General features: G+C 44.3%; 1 protein-coding gene across 4 annotated transcripts in view; it reads right to left on the bottom strand.

Annotated features, from left to right (window-relative positions):
- DOCK5 (dedicator of cytokinesis 5) overlaps positions 1 to 14,098 on the bottom strand; it is a 278,155-nt gene extending 264,057 nt beyond the window's left edge. For all 4 annotated transcript variants that reach the window (XR_008199821.1, XM_052645001.1, XM_052645003.1 and 1 more), the window contains exon 1: positions 14,008 to 14,098. Coding sequence is in view for 3 of the 4 variants with exons in the window: in XM_052645001.1 (XP_052500961.1) it covers positions 14,008 to 14,050 (43 nt within the window). In the remaining variant the exon portion in view is untranslated. The remainder of the gene's footprint in view (positions 1 to 14,007) is intronic.
- Positions 14,099 to 17,675: the final 3,577 nt, after the last annotated feature.

The raw sequence follows: 17,675 nt of genomic DNA, 5'->3' as shown, positions 1-17,675 counted from the left end.
GAATAGCCATTAAAAACAAAAAACACACACACAAGGAAATCCTGTCATTTGCAATGACATGAATGGACCTGGAGGGCATTATGCTAAGTGAAATAGAGAAAGACAAATTCTCTATGATATTGTTTATGAATGGAATCTAAAAAACAGCAATATAAATACAGAGAACAGACTGGTGGCTGCCAGAGGCAGGGGTTGGCCAGGGTTGGGGGAGGCTGGTGAAGGTGGTCAAAGATCCACACTTCCAGTTATAAGACAAATAAGTCCTGGGGATGTGATGTACAGCATGGTGACTAGTTAATAATACTGTATTGTATATTTGAAAAATGCTCAGAGTATATTTTTAAACTTCTTATCAGAAAGAAACAGGGACTTCCTTAGTGGTCCAGTGGTTTAAGAATCCACCTTGCAATGAATGAGATATGGGTTCGATCCCTGGTTGGGCAGGTAAGATCCTACATACCGTGGGGCAACTAAACCCACATGCCACAGCTGGAGAGCCTGGGTGCCACAACGAAAGATCCTGAATGCCACAACTATGACCCAATGCAGCCAAATAAATAAATACTAAATAAAAGAAATAAACTTGTAACTCTGTGGGGTGACTGATGCTAACCAGACTTACAGTAGTGTTCATTTCACAATACATACGAATATAACGGGCTTCCCAGGTGGCGCTAGTGGTGAAGAATCTGCCTGCTAATGCAAGAGATGCAAGTTCGATCCCTGAGTCGGGAAGATCCCCTGGAGTAAGAAATGGCACCCCACTCTCGTATTCTTGCCTAGAAAATTCCATGGACTGAGGAGCCTGATGGATTACAGCCCATGGGGTTGCAAAAAGTCAGACATGACTGAGCACACACAGAGACAAATATCTAATCATTATATTCTACCCGTTAAACAGAATTATATGTCAATTATATCACAATAAAAAAAGTGGGGGGGGATGATTTAATAGCTGGATCTTATTTACAACAAAACCTCCACCTAGAAAAAACCCAGGGATTACACAGCCTTCTTCCTGTGTGGAGAGAACTTACTCTTTCAGACCCCTTAAGTATACATGATAAAAAGGAACCTGCTTCCTCCAGAGTTATGAAGAAAAAGGAAGCAGCTAGAAGACAAGTTAAGACAAGCAAGACATCTGCTACTGGCTTTGGGATTTGGGTGAAGTCATTTCATGCCTCTGGGGCATATTTTTCCAATAAAATGAGGTGTTAGCCAAGAGGTAATACACACAGAATCTAGCCCCGGATAGTTTATGATCCTATACACAAAAGCGCAAACCAATTAGATTTCTATGACTGACACTTATGACTTACTCTAATAACTGGTTTCTGACAGGAAGGCTGGGGAGTCAGAGTCCTCTGGTTCCAGGATCACAGGAAGTACAGAGTATCCTGCCCCAGGTACACAAGTAACAAGCCAGTCAGAGGGATGCATTCACTTTGACTGAGTCAGCAAAGAGCTATTTGCAAGAGGGAATAACCTCTGCTGCAATTTCCTTTCCTCAAGTTTATTTTTAATTTTTATTGAAATAATAGTTGATTTACAATGTTGTGTTAGTTTCAGGTATCAAGGGATCCAGTAATACACATGTATATTTTTACATTCTCTCCCACTGATTCTTGAGAGTCCCCTGGACTGCTGCAAAGAGATTAAGCCAGTCGATCCTAAAGGAAATCAACCCTGAATATTCACTGGAAGGATTGATGCTGAAGCTCCAATACTACGGCCACCTGAAGTGAAGAGCCGACTCACTGGAAAAGACGCTGATGCTGGGAAAGACTGAAGGGAACAGGAGAACGGGGCAACAGAAGATGAGATGGTTGGATAACACTGCTCTCTCAATGCACATCATTTTGTGTCCCACAGACATCAGTCTGAGATAGTGGAAGACAGAGGAGCCTGGCATGCTGCAGGCCATGGGTCCGAAAAGAGTCAGACGTGATTTACTGACTGAAAAACTATTACTGGCTGTTACAAGATACTGAGTATAGTTGCCTGTGTTATACAGTATCAAGTTGTTTTAAAAGACAACAGTAAATGACCAAGATTCTCAGGGGGTATCCTGGGGGTCCAACTACTTCTGATGTGGACTGTCGCGTGGGGAATGAACACGTAAGGGAAGATGGCACAATCTGGAAAAGTGGATCCGTTTGAACAACCGCAGCTTTGCGATGACACAGAGGTTTGTGAAAAGACAAAGATCACTTTTGTCTCTGGCTTAGGAACCAGCTGCCAGCAATTCAGACAATCGTCTGAGTGAGCTGACGGCCGGCCCAGGCTCCGAGAGGACATGGCCTGGACATCACTTGGAAAAATTAAATTAACACAAGCACCCTCTGCTTTTCCTCACCCAAATCTCTGTCTCAAAAGTATTCTCAGCTTTACCTCAAAAGCACTATTTTAAGCTTAAAAATACAACCCCATTACTCAGGCTGTATGCTGGAAGCTACTTATCAACCAAGGTCAAAGGACTCCTGAAGGATTTACAATAGACTTTAATGTCCGCACACAGCAGACATTTCATGGGTGATTCACCTACTTGATGAGGGAGAAACTATTTTTTCCTCGTTTGGAATATTTAGTGAAAAACAAACTACATGACCGTAGTCAAGTTCTCGGGCCAGAGATCAGGGTCAAATTCTATTACATATAGAATAGACCAACACTCTATAATTCTATTACAACTCATTTCAAAGAACTGAAATGACTTATAAGAGATTTTGACCCGTATTCCTCTTCTTATTCTTTTGAGAGTACTAAAATATTTCACATATGTAAAGTTACTGTGTTATTACATTGGGTATTGCTGGGAAATAACCAGAAGCTGGAAAATGTTTCCTTTATGGAAAAAAAATCCTAAAGAAAGGCAATGCCAAAGCATGCTCAAACCATTGCACAACTGCACTCATCTCACACACACTAGCAAAGTAATGCTCAAAATTCTCCAAGCCAGGCTTCAACAGTACATGAACCGTGAACTTCCACATGTTCAAGCTGGTTTTAGAAAAAGCAGAGGAACCAGAGATCAAATTGCCAATATCCACTGGATCATAGAAAAAGCAAGAGAGTTCCAGAAAAACATCTACTTCTGCTTTATTAACTCTGCCAAAGCCTTTGACTGTGTGGATCACAACAAACTGTGGAAATTTCTTCAAGAGATGAGAATACCAGACCACCTGACCTGCCTCCTGAGAAAGCAGTATGCAGGTCAAGAAGCAACAGTTAGGACACAGAGCCACAGACAGGTTCCAAATGGGGAAAGGAGCACGTCAGGCTGTATAATGTCACCCTGCTTATTTAACTTATACGCAGAGTACGTCATGCGAAATTGCTGGGCTGGATGAAGCACAAGCTGGAATCAAGATTGCCGGGAGAAATATCAATAACCTCAGATACACAGATGATACCACCCTTATAGCATAAAGTAAAGAACTAAAGAACCTCTTGATGAAAGTGAAAGAGGAGAGTGAAAAAGGTGGCTTAAAACTCTATATTCAGGAAACCAAGATTATGGCATCCAGTCCTATCACTTCATGGCAAATAGATGGGGAAACAATGGAAACCGTGACAAACTGTATTATTTTGGGCTCCAAAATCAATGCAGATGGTGACTGCCGCCATGAAATTAAAAGATGTTTGCTCCTTGGAAGAAAAGCTATGACCGACATAAACAGCACATTAAAAAGCAGAGACATTACTTTGCCAATAAAGGTCTGTCTAGTTAAAGCTATTGCTTTTCCAGTCGTCATGTATGGATGTGAGAGCAAGACTATAAAGAAAGCTGAGCACTGAAGAATTGATGCTTTTGAACTGTGTTGTTGGAGAAAACTCTTGAGAGTCCCTTGGACTTCAAGGAGATCCAACCAGTCCATCCTAAAGAAAATCAGTCCTGAATATTCATTGGAAGGGCTGATGCTGAAACTGCAGTACTCTGGCCACCTGATGTGAAGAACTGACTCCTTGGAAAAGACCCTGATGCCGCAAAGGTTGAAGGCAGGAGGAGAAGGGGATGACAGAGAATGAGACGGTTGGATGGCATCACCGACTAGATGGACATGAGTTTGAGCAAGGTCCAGGAGTTGGTGAAGGACAGGGAAGCCTGGCGTGCTGCCGTCCATAGGGTCTCAAAGAATCAGACACTGCTAAGCGACTGAACTGAACTGAAGGAAAAAAATCATCGCAGTGAGATCTAATTCTCAAACCCCACTGGTTTATCTCAGAAAATTGAGATGAGAAATAAGCACAGATGAGGTTTCAGCAAAGATGATGGCAGAAATGGATGGCTACAAAAAGCCTTCTGTAAATTTGGACAAACAGAATTTTGAGTAACTACCACCTGTGCCTCAAAGCCCCTTACCAGTACTCTAAATTACTTTTCTTCTCCAGGTTACTTGTGATCACATCTTGCTTAATTACCCTGCGTATAGTGTAGATGCGCTTTATCCTTCAGGGGAACGGGAAGTAACGACGAATCTGAATGCCTCGTTCCTTCCATTAGACTGCACCTTCAATCCTCCCCAACTCGCGCTCAACACGGCATGCATCCTCTGAGTCAGAACCTCCTAAACTCTCCTCACCACTGTGGTCAAGCCTTTTCTTTCCATTAAACCAATCCTTCAACATATCTTCCTCCAGGAAGCCTCGACAAATAAAGCAGAAAAAAAAAAAGGGGGGTAGCAGCAAATTTCCACGGTTCCCTTTCCAAGACTACGTCACTGAGGATTTCAATTCCTTTCCAATCCCACGATGTTCACAAGACCCTCTGCTAAAACAATTATTAATTCTATTCATCTCTTCTTTAAATGTTCCTTTTCTTACTGCTTTTGACTGTATCTCATGGGAAGTGCATCACGGGCAAAATATTTCATTATGTGGAGGGAAATTCCCTCTCCAGCACAGGAGACAAATTTAGGTAGATAAGGGCCTTCATTTATTCCTTCCTCATTTATTTACTGAGCGCTGGTCACAAGCCAGGAGCCACGGAGTGGTAGGGGAACACTTGATGAAAAAGATAAAAGTTCTTATTCTTGTAACTCTACATTCCAGTATGGGAGACAGACAGCAAACACAAATGGGACAGTTAGGGAAAAGGAGAGCCGCTGAGAGGCACAGCAAGCAAGGTGGGCAAAGCCAGCAGTGTCCTTAGCTAGGGTTCGCAGAGAACCCAAAGGAGGGATTATTCCAACAGACAAACAATACAGGAATGTGATTCCATTTTTAAAAAAAATTTTTTGGCCAAACTGCATGTGGGATCTTAGTTCCCGGAGCAGGGCTCAAACCTGCATAACCTGCACTGGAAGTCCAAAGTCTTAATTGCTCAACTGACAGAGAAGTCCCATGATTTCATTTTTAATTCTCCTTTTATCCAACTAACTACACTTGATCCTCACTATTCACAGATTCTATGGTATTTGTGAATTCTCCCACTCACTAAAATTCACTCGTAACCACCAAACCAACGTTCCTAGTGCTTTTGAGGTCATTCTCAGTCTTATGCAGAGAAGCAAAGTATGACACGCAAGTTCCCATTTAAGGTCAGACAAGGTGACACTCCACTTGGTTTCAGTTCTCATACTGTAAACCAGAGTCCTTCTTACAGTCTTAACTTCAGTGCTGTGTCTTTCTTATTTTCTGCTTTTTGTTAATGATTTTGCTATTTAAATGGTCCCCAAGCATACTGCTGAAGTGCTGTTTCGTGTTCCCAAGTCCAAAAAAGGCTGTGACTTGCCTTCTGGAGAAAACATCATGCATGTGTTAGATACACTTCCTTCAGGCTTGAGTTTATATCAGGTGTTGTGGCCACGAGTTCAATGTTAGTACATCAGTGATGTACACTAAATAAGGTCTTTAAGCCTTAAACAGAAACACACATGCATAAGGACAGGGATCAGCTCAGTTGATAAACATGTGACCAGAGGCTCACAGGAACCCAACCTGGTATTTCCCCTAGGAACAATGGCTCAATATTCACTAAGTCAGTGTTCTCAGTGACTTTATACCACACTAACTACCTGTGTGGATCACAATAAACTGTGGAAAATTCTGAAAGAGATGGCAATACCAGACCACCTGACCTGCCTCTTGAGAAATCTGTAGGCAGGTCAGGAAGCAACAGTTAGAACTGGACATGGAACAACACACTGGTTCCAAATAGGAAAAGGAGTACGTCAAGGCTGTATATTGTCACCCTGCTTATTTAACTTCTATGCAGAGTACATCATCTGAATGTACTCAACATTCAGAAAACGAAGATTATGGCATCTGGTCCCATCACTTCATGGGAAATAGATGGGGAAACAGTGGAAGCAGTGTCAGACTTTATTTTGGGGGCTCCAAAATCACTGCAGATGGTGATTGCAGCCATGAAATTAAAAGACACTTACTCCTTGGAAGAAAAGTTATGACCAACCTAGATAGTATATTGAAAAGCAGAGACATTACTTTGCCGACTAAGGTCCGTCAAGGCTATGGTTTTTCCAGTGGTCATGTATAGATGTGAGAGACTGTGAAGAAAGCTGAGTGCCGAAGAATTGATGCTTTTGAACTGTGGTGTTGGAGAAGACTCTTGACCCTTGGACTGCAAGGAGATCCAACCAGTCCATTCTGAAGGAGATCAGCCCTGGGATTTCTTTGGAAGGACTGATGCTAAAGCTGAAACTCCAGTACCTTGGCCACCTCATGAGAAGAGTTGACTCACTGGAAAAGACTCTGATGCTGGGAGGGATTGGGGGCAGGAGGAGAAGGGGACGACCGAGGATGAGATGGCTGGATGGCATCATGGACTCGACGGACATGAGTCTGAGTGAACTCCGGGAGTTGGTAATGGACAGGGAGGCTGGCGAGCTGCAATTCATGGGTTCGCAAAGAGTCGGACACGACTGAGCGACTGAACTGAACTACCACAAATAATGAGAATTCACAATAGATGGATGACGGCAGAGAAAGCTTCAGTGGGGGCACCAGCCTCCTTCCTCTTTAATAGAGAAAGTGGTCTGACAGGCAACAGCATGGAGCCAGAACCCAGTTCACTGCTGTTTTATTGTGTTGCCTTTAATTTTAAGGTTGCCTCTTTCCAAAGCAAGTGATGCTGTTTCTCATTTAATGGTGGGAATGTATGGCTTTTTCAGTCATTGTTTTAAGTAAAAACCAAAAAAGTAGGCAACATGAAGAAAAGATTGAGTAAAAAATAACTTACTTGTGGAATCTGAAAAAATGATAGAAATGAAATTATTTTGAAAACAATCAGACTGACAGAAAACAAACTCATGATTACAAAGAGGAAAATTAGGGGGAAGGGATAAATTAGGAGTCTGGGATTAACATATACACACTAAAATATATAAAATAGGCTTCCCTGGTGGCTCAGCAGTGCCAGGAGCTCCTGCAATGCCAGGAGCCGTAGGAGACAAGGGTTTGATCCCTGGATCAGGAAGATCCCCTGGAGAAGGAAATGGCAACACACTCCAGTATTCTTGCCTGGAGAATCCCATGGACAGAGGAGCCTGGCAGGCTACAGTCCACAGGGTCACAAAAAAGTAGGATGCAACTTAGAGATCAAACAAATATATACTAATAAAATAGATGATCAACAAGGACCTACTGTATAGTACAGGAATTCTACTCAAGATTCTGTAATAACCTGTATGGGAAAACAATCTGAAAAAGAATGGATTTATGTATATATGACTAAATCATCTTGCTTGCATTTGTGAAACTAACACAATATTGGAAATCATCTGTACTCCAGTATAAGATAAAAATTAAATTAAAAAAAAAATTCAATGGGGAAGACAGAGATGGTTCATTCAAAAGTAATAGTCTGCAAAAGTGGGTACACAAGATAGTCCTTTGGGACTCAAGAATAAAGTATCAGAACTTTTATTTGTATTTTTAATCTTTAAAAAAATAAAGAAATTAAGCTCTAATATTTATGAACAACAACAAAACGGAGATGGCAAATGGGTAAAGCAGAGGCATGACATACTCAAGGGTACCTGGTGTAAAAATGAGTAGATACAGAGAAACCTCAATTAAAACAGAGTCTTGAGGCCAGAAGTGGGAGCCTTCAGAGAGCAGAGCCCATTGGGAATAAAGACTTGCTCTTCTCACCTGGCAAGAGCTCAGCCAATGAAAATCCAGTGTACTTCAAACTCTTCATTCCTCTGATGGACTCTGTTTATTACAGCCCTGCCAACTTCCTTTTCTATAAAAGGGCTCTCTCCTGGTTGCAGGGATCCGCATGTGGCTTGCAGATCTGCCCCCCACCCCCAACCCTACCCCACCCCACACCCCCTAAGGATTTGCTGATTCTGAATAAATCTATTTTTTTGCTGGAAAACTAACTGGCAGTCCATTTGTTTCAGGTCAACAGAGGACACAGCAGAGATCAAGGTGATGGATGAACAGCTGTTGGGAATGCATATGGAGTAGAGTTTGGGCCTAGGAGTGAAATTATGTGGACGTGGATAAATAATTTATCCTGCATAAACCTCAGTTTTCTTACCTGGAAAAGGAGACAATATGAGAATGAGAGCATTATCTCAATGATTTAATGAAATAATGTGTAAAGGAGCAGTCTTGAGAGTTTTTAGTCTTAGAATCCCTATAATGCTCTTGTAAGTTATTGAGATGGGATTTCCCTGGCAGTCCAGTGGTCAGGACTCCACACTTCCACCGCAGGGGCCATGGATTTGATCCCTAGTCGGGGAACTAAGATCCTGCATGCCACACTGCAGGGCCAAAAATAATTAAGAAGGAAAAAGAAAGTATATGTTAAGAAAAAGTTACTGAGAATTCTAAAGAGCTTTTGCTTATGTGGGTTACATCTATCACGATTCAGTATATTAGAAATTCAAGATGAGGCATTTAAAAAAACACTTATTAACTAAAGTAACCATAATAAACCCAATTGTTGTTTAGTGGCTAAGTCGTGGTCCAACTCTTTTGGGACCCCGTGAACTATAGCCCTTCAGGCTCCTCTGTTCATGGGATTTTCCAGGCAAGAACACTGGAGTGGGTTGCCATTTCATTCTCCAGAGGATCTTCCCAACACAGGGTTCAAACCTGGGTCTCCTGCATTGGCAGGCAAATTCTTTACCACTGAGCCACCAAGAAGTCACAATAAACCCAACAGATGCTAGCAAAGTATTTTTTAAGATCAAGCATGGCTCAGACGTTAAAAAATCTGCCCGCAATGCGGGAGACCGGGTTTGATTTCTGGGTCGGGAAGATGCCCTAGAGGAGGAAATGGCAACCCACTCCAGTCTTCTTGCCTGCAGAATTCCACGGATAGAGGAGCTTGGAGGGCTACAGCCATGGGGTTGCAAAGAGTTGGACACGACTGAGTGAGACTAACAAACACACTTTTCCAAACAAAAACACTTAGAAGAGTGGCACTGCCTTGCATATTTGTAAACCTCTTTAACATGTGGCTTCACAAAAGGCCTTTGGACTCTCACACCTGCCTCTGCATTCAATCTGATGTAGTATCACATTCGATGTAGCCTCTGGGAAACTATACTGTGTACTCATGACAGAACAGAGTGAAGACAGGCCAATAACATCTTACTATTATTACCAGGAAAAGTTTTAATCTCATGGGCCATCTGAAAGTGTCTCCAAGACCTCCATAGGTACCTGGGACACACTGAAACAAAGGGTTTAGAGCAGTGCCTGTCACGAGGTAAATCCATAATAAACATTAATTCTCTATTCCTTTTATTCTCAGCCTCAGTGTTGTTAGAACATGAATGCATTAGAGTGAGGCCTTCTTCAGTTCACTACAACTGTATAATACCTAGCTTGGTCATGTAACTAATAGGCTCTATAATTCACTAGCTGTGTGATCTTCATCTTAATCTGTGTTCAAATTCAAGGATCCATGGGCTTGAAAAGGGTAAAAAAATTACGAATCTGTTCTCTGACACTCAGTTACTGCATTGATGACCAGAGGCAATAAGCCACAAGTGTACCAGAGATGCTGGCCTCAATTGAAATCACAGGTGTTCTACATACAAAACAGACAACCAGCAAGGCCTACCATACAGCACAGGGAACTGCATTCAATATCTTGTAATAATTTATAAAAAGGACAGATCTATATACACACATAACGATCACTTTGCTGTACACCTGGGACTAACACAATACTGCGAATCAGCTATACTTCAAAAACAAATTCAATAAAAGAAGTCACAGGTGATTAAATGGCATGTTATGGTTACTACAGATATCGTGAAAAACTGTACATGCTCATCACTATTTCAAAACAGTTATGTGTTAATAAAGAAGCGCAGGTGACTTCCCAAGTGGTCCAGTGGTTAGCACTTCATCATCTAATGCAGGAGTGCAGGATTGATCCCTGGTTGGGGAACTAAGATCCCACATGTCTCACCACCAAAAAACAGAGCACAGAACAGAAGCAATATTGTAAAATACACAATAAAAACTTCAGGTTTTTTTTTAAAGCACATATATTACAATAACAAGTTTTGAAAACTATCTTGACAGCTGTATTCAATACAAGTGGCTTGTTTTCAATCTTTTATACTTGACTGTATGGAATTAAAAACCTTGTTGCAAGAAAGGGGACCACTTTGTTCCAAGAAAGGGGCCAAAGCTGTTCATGCAACCAAACAGATGGGAACTATCTATTTTAAGCAGTTCACTAATTACTCTTTGAGACCAAGTTCCATCACTCCAGCTAGAATCTACGGAACAGGATGCCCGCGGTGAGGACAAACTGAAGACCCACAGCACACCTAAGTGCGTTAACAGAGCACTACAAGAATCCAGTTTGTTTTTACACTAACATTTAAGAATCTACAAAGTTAAATGCTTTTAAACTAACTAGGCCTAGGACAACAAAACTGTTGCAAAGTTAAAAGTGAAGCACATATTCCCCCAAAGTACCTTTTATCACGTTTTAAAAACATAGGGGACAAATTCGAACAAACAATAATGAATAATTTTGCAGACTCTGTCATCAACATAATTTGGGTCTATCGTTGAACAGACTGAAGCAATGTTTCGATAATCAGAAGACTAACCTGGACATGTATCACTAAGGTTTGCTTAACATCAAAGTCAAAATGTTTGACCCTCAAGCCCTAAAACAGAAAAAAATGAAAGAAAAAGGAAGAAAAAGAAAACAAGGAAGAAAAAAGGAGAAAGAAAAGCATTTTCCATGGCTGTGGGGCAGCCATTAATCCAACCAGCTAATTTTTCCCAATCACATTTAAGCAAGTCCATCTATTCCATGCTTGCTTTCTCAGCAGCATATCATTTTTTTTACTTGCAAAGATAAAGACAAACTTAAGGGTCTCGCTTCATCTAACAGAACAAGGTAAAAGTCATACTAGAGTGAATGAGATGTTAAAACCTAAGAGGGGAAAAAAAAACTGCACTAGATTATAGAAATCAGGTTGGTGCCTTAGAATGTCACACCAACGCCAAGGACAAGCAGTTACTGAATGCATGCTCTCTACCCGTATACCCAAGGATGCAATACCATAACCTTCTGATTCACTGAACCAAAGGTTAAGTAATAAAATGTAGGAATGTTGAGGAAGCAGTGTACCCTGGGTGAAAGGCCAGATTATGGGATTCAGAGGTGGAAGTGCACTCGGAACAGGGGACACACATAGGAGCGAAGAGTCCCAGAGGAGGGACTCTCCGTGTACAGCACGAGAGGGAGAAGGGCAGAGTCTGCGTTACGAGGGTTGATGAGAGAAGCGGTGAGAGAGATGCTTTATGAAAATATACTGAGCTGGAGTCTTAAAACCTTGAAAACTGGGCTCGGTTTAGACTTTACCCTGCTGGCCAAGGAAGGCTTCCCAGCAGGGAGCTAGCATGATCACCATGTGTCTTGGGAATAAACAATGGACACTGATCCCATAAGCTCATCTGTCCTAACAGTGGGCCTTTTTGTTAAACCCAGATTCATCACAATCTATTGTGTCGGCAACTCTGGTCAAAGTTATGTGGCAGCCTGGATGGGAGGGGAGTTTGGGGCAGAATGGATACAGGTACATACATGGTTGAGTCCCTTTGCTGTCCACCTGAAAACTATCACAAACACTGTTAATCACCTAAACTCCAATACAAAATTAAAAGTTTTGTGTGTTTTTTTTGAAGTATCCATTGTGTCTAGTGAAATAAATTTTCTAAATGATACTCTGGGGCAATTTTGCCGCTACCTATACCTTTGAAATGTAATTCAATTTTCTTGACTGATAAAAATTAAAAAGAGAAAATACCACTCTTGTTACTATAACTATGGAAATAAAACCCATGTTTTTAGGATATGTTTGCCTTAACTATGCCAAAGTCAGAACACTTGGAGAGAGTTTCTCCTATTAAAATTAGAATTGATAATTTTTTGTGAGAAGTATTGACTAGGCATTGCTAAATATACTTTCATCTAGGAGTTAGTACCCAGTTAACACAAATAAAGAAATTAGCTCCATCTGATTTCCAGAATTATTGGCTACTTACTAACTGGCACCTGAAAGCTCATGACCAAAGTATGAAGCAGAACTACAATCACAGAAGAGTGCAAGGATTCTAAAAGAAATTTAAAGGAAAAAGTTTTTGCAAAGGAAAAACAAGGAATCCTGTGCATATTATTGTATACACACACATATAAATATATACACGAGGATCACCATCTCAAAGTAATAAATATGAAAGAGTTCGTTTCTTTGTAACTGAATCAAGTCTTCCCAGTTGAAAAGCCCCTAGAGATCTCTCACTGAAACTGACAAAGCCGTCAGAAAACACAGAATAGGTTCCTCCCACTAAAGTGAGGGGGTAAAAAAAATACGGGCGAGATGGTAGTTAAGCCGAAGACTTACAAATATGCCCAATGAACGACCCTGAAAGGAAGTGATAAAATTCTCAACTGTGTTTATACTAGGGAATCGCACCCAAGCCTAAAGCCACTTTAATCGCCCCACTAACAGCAGAAGTCTTTCCACAAGACCTAAGCAACCTCACTCCTCGATAAAAAGTGGAAAGACCAAGAGTTTTCACCTGGGTTAAAGCCCCGCTCAACCACTGTTTCGGATCGAAAACTAACACGAAAGCAACCTCCTGCACATCCTGCCTGCCCTTCCAGCACCGCTGTTCGAAACGGCCAAGTGCCTAACACAGGACCTGTCACAGTGTTCCTAGTAAAATATCCTTCCTTGTCTTATCCCACGGCGGAATGGGGATTCAGAAGGCAGTCGGAGACCCTCTCCACTCACGCTCGGGTAGAGAACGACAGTCCGCACCAGCAGCCCCGGGGGCCAGCCACCCCCGCTCCCAAACCACACACTTCCTGCCGCTTCCATCACCTCCACACCACAGCTTGAGTCTCCTGACCAGTTTACAACTGCTACAGGGATCCCAGTGCCTGGGAGGAGTTGGGAGAGGACGGCTCCCTACCGCCCCCCGCCCCGCAACAGCCCCCCACAAACTCTTCACTTGGGGCCGCAGGGAGAACCTAAGAGCAAAGGCAGGAAGCGCTGCGGCAGCCCGCCGACTTCGCGTTCCACGGGCCTCGGCCGGTTACAAAGAACTGAATGAAGCTACACGGGCCGGAGCGGGCCGGTGGATTGGGGGACAGTGGGCGCGAGCACCGCGGCAGGGCGCCCCAAATGAAGCAGAGCGAGCGCCCGAGCTTTGCACATTTCTACTCTGCAAAGCGCTGCAGCCTTGGGAGTCGGGGGGCAGGACAGCCAGTCCGGAAACCAACTGCACTTTTAGACACTCGGACTCTCCAAACTCAGAATGACCCCCCACCCCTCCATGAGGCTCCCGGAGCGGGCGCCGGCTCACACCGCTCCCAGAACGAATGGGGCCCAAGCCGAGCCTTGGCGGCGCCCCGGCGGGTAGCCGGAGCCCGGTCCCGGGCAGGGGCGCACCGAGTGACCGTGCGTCCCCCGCCCAACTTTGCACCCGGCAGGGCCGCTCCCCCGAACTTGGCGGCGGCGGGGACGGGGTGGGGCGAGTACTCACCAACCCCATACTTCTGCCGCTTGGTCGGGATCCAGCGGGCCATGGCGGCGACCTCGCCCCGCGGCGGCGGCTGCGGCGGCTACAGCTCCTGGGGCTCCGACCGCCACCGCGCTGCGCACCGGCGCGCCCCGGGCCCTTCCGCCATGTTCCGGCAAACTTCGCTCGGCCCCGCGCGCCGTCTCCCCGCCGCGCCGCCAGCTATACGCTCCGGCTCCCACCGCGAGCCGCGGTCACCTGCTGCGCCCGGCAGCCACGCCGCCGTGCGCGCCCCTCCCGGCGCCGCCTCGGCCCCTCCCGCTGGCCGCGCCCTCCGCCGGCCAAGGCCGCCTCCGCGACACGACCCGCGGGCGCCGGCCAGCCAAGGTCTCCAGGCTCTCCCGGGCCCAGGCCGGCTCCGCCTTGCACACTTCCCGGGAGCAGTTTCCCAGCACAGACTGGGGTACGGTTTTTTTGGTGTGTTTTTGTTTTTGTTTAATCCTTTTAGTGTTTGGCTTCTTGCCCCTCGCCGTCCCCAACCGGGCTAAACCCTGGAGCCTGGATCCCCGGCGGCGGGGTGTCGGGAGGGCTGCGCTCGAGGGGTCGGGCACCCCCAGGCGGAGCAAGCGGGAGTGGATGCGGAGTCCTTCCTCACCGCGCGCTCTGGAACATCTGGGGGAACTAGGATGAGTGCATAGGATCTAAGATAAGTTGTTTCTAGCCGCCCGGGCTCTCGCAGTGCCAGGCACTCAACCGGCGCTCGATAAATATTTGTTGAATGAATGAGCAGCTGAGTACTGCGTTCACCCCCTAGAGCTTTCGTTGTCACCACAAGAGCCGGAAGCCGGACTCCAGGGCAAACGTGATCTCCTGTGGCCACGGTTCATAGCCTTCAAAGCAGGAACATTTGTCTCCTGGTAAATAGAGAACTAATGCGAAGGAGCCGGGCTCCTCAGAAGTATCAAGTAGTTTCTTAGGGGAGCCCCTGAGCGAGAATTATGTAGCGAGTTCTGACTTGGAAATCTTATGTCCCCGAAAAACACCTGGGCTCCTCCCCAGCTGAAGAGACTCAGACCCAGCTGAAGAAATTTAGACCTACATGGTCCAGGGGAAAGCCCGCCCCGAAGACCTCCCTTTTCCAGCAGCCCGAAAAGTGTTCCTGCGGGGAAGGGGACGAGCACATCCGAATCTTTCTTGTTCAGTAGCTGCACTGTTCAAAGAGTCAAACCCAGGGACTGCACATTTGAACAGCCCTGAGCTGTTGGCGTCCTCTGAAACTCTCCTCCTGGAACTCACTTCCATCTGGAGAGACCTCAAGAATGAAGATTGGATCCAAGTCCCAGGTGGCTGTGGGGCTCCTTGCTACCTCACCCATAGAAGTAAAATCTCAGAGTAAATGACCAGCTGATTCGGGTTCACCATCTGAGAAAAAGCCTCTTGAAATTGCTTTGTTCTCGCAGCCTATGAAGATTTTCTTGCCGATTTCGAACGTGAAAGGAAAATGAAATAAACACGTAATAAAACAAAGCAAAACTTCACTGAAAAGGGTGCGTTTTAACTTTGGTAACTTTTTGCAAAGTCAGATCTGAATTTTTTTTAAGGTTTTGTCAATGGTGGGTAACTCTACGTATTTATTCATCAAATATAATAATAATTTAAGAAATCTAGTCACTTATTTAGACTTAACATCCAGAAGGGATTCCATCATCTCTCCCCCAGATTTCTTTTCCTCTGCTAATGACATCATGATTAACCTAGCTTCCCAGGTTAGGTAATTTTTTTCTTTTCTCAAATTTTTATTGGTTGCCTACTAGGTGTCAAGCACTGTTCCACGAATTGGAGCACAGCAGTGAATAAAATAAAATTCCTACCCTCATAGAGCTTAGTGTCTAACAGAGGCGGGTAAGGCAAACTTAAGCCAAAGGAGGCTAAACCTGTATAGAAAACTCCAGAGTAAAGAGGACAGGATGAGGGAGGTAGGGATGCTGCACTTCTATATCCAGTGGTCTGCTAAGGCATCTCTGATCTGCAGGAAGTGAGGATTTCAGAGAAAAGCATTCAGAAATCAACGACAGCAAGAGTAAAAGCCAGAGGCACGTTTGGCTGGTTCTGAAACCACCGAGGAACAGCAAGTATTCCTGGGTAGCAAGAGATGTTAGTAAGGGGCAGAGTGTGGGAGAAAACTTGTGAGAGACACAGTGTGAGCCAATAAAGCAGGACCACAAAGGGTATGGTGAGAACTTCATATATTGGCTGTGACAAACGTTTGGAGGATTTTGAACCAACCAAGGACAGGATCTAACGTGACTGCTGTGGGTTGAGTAGACTGTAAAGACACAAGGGAAGATGAAGGAAGATCAGATGGTCAGAAGACTGTTTCAGTAGTTCAGGCAACAAATGAAGGCAGTTGGATCCAGGATGGTAGGGGTCCAGATAGAAAAAAGGTTCTTGACATAGACTGAAGGCAGAAACAACTGAAAGGCAGTGTGGACACAAGGAAATTTACTGAGGCTCTGGACTCCCCAGTGTACTTTTACTACCGCATGTTTTTGGAAAGTCTGCTTAGTAGCTCAGTGGTGTCCAACTCTTATGACTCCCTGGACTGGAGCCTACCAGGCTCCTCTGCCCATGGGATCCCCCAGGCAAGAATACTGGAGTGGGTTGCCATTTCCTCCTCCAGGGGATCTTCCCGACCCAGGGATTGAACTCTACTGTCCTATATCTCCTACATTGCAGGTCGATTCTTTACCCACTGAGCCAACTGGGAAGCCCTTTTGGAAAGTTTGGTGAATGGATAAATCTATGTTTGTTTGTTTTTAATAAACAGCTTCACTATATAGGCTTCAGGCCTTAGAAACTCTGAATCTTGACCCCTAGTGTGAAACACAGCATGAGTCAAGCATAACCCTAAGGAGAGGGGAATGGGTAATACCGGGTTGGCTTGCCCACATGCAGTGGAGCCACTGTACTAACACTCGTTGTGGTGAAAGAAAGTGCCGTATTTATTGCAGGGAGCCAAGGAAGAAGTTCAGGATTCTAAAAATGCTCAAACTCCCCATTGGTTTCAGCTAAGCATTTTTAAAAGCCAGGTAAGGGAGGAGCATCCCAGACTGTGATCAGCTCATGCACAATTCTCTGATTGGTTGATGGTGAGGTAACAGGATCCTGTCACAGGGGTTAACAATATAGATCCTTAGCTAGGCCCCAGTAGGTCTGGGGGGCTATGTGCTCATGGTCATCAAATCATTGATTTCTTCCACTTGGTGGGGGTTTTAGCATCTGTAAAACAAGTCAGGAAACCTGCATCAGACACTATTATCTGGATACTTCTGAGAAGAACAAAAGCAGAGAGCCTGGCGGATGGGTCTATATTGGGAAGGCCAATTACACAGTTACTACATAGAGTGTCATCTGTGATATCTACCTATCTTCACCTTTTATATCCCAGTTGCTCTGTATTGAAGTTTTCCTTTCATATTTCCTTAGGTCTGACTTCATACCTTCCTCAGCAATTCTCCATGTGGACCGTTAGGAGCTTAAGTATTTTGCACAGTTACTTAGGTCACCTGTGTTTGAGAAAATTGGATAAGTGACATTCTCTAACCACAGGTTTATTTTAAATTTAATACACATCAGAGTGTTAATCCTCATTCAACATAACTGGATTTCTACCAAAATGACTTCAGCTGCCT

This window comes from Budorcas taxicolor, chromosome 8, assembly GCF_023091745.1.
Source record: "Budorcas taxicolor isolate Tak-1 chromosome 8, Takin1.1, whole genome shotgun sequence".
NCBI lineage: Eukaryota > Metazoa > Chordata > Mammalia > Artiodactyla > Bovidae > Budorcas > Budorcas taxicolor.
The sequence above is the reverse complement of the archived record's forward strand: the minus strand, read 5'-3'. Positions and strand labels throughout refer to the sequence as shown.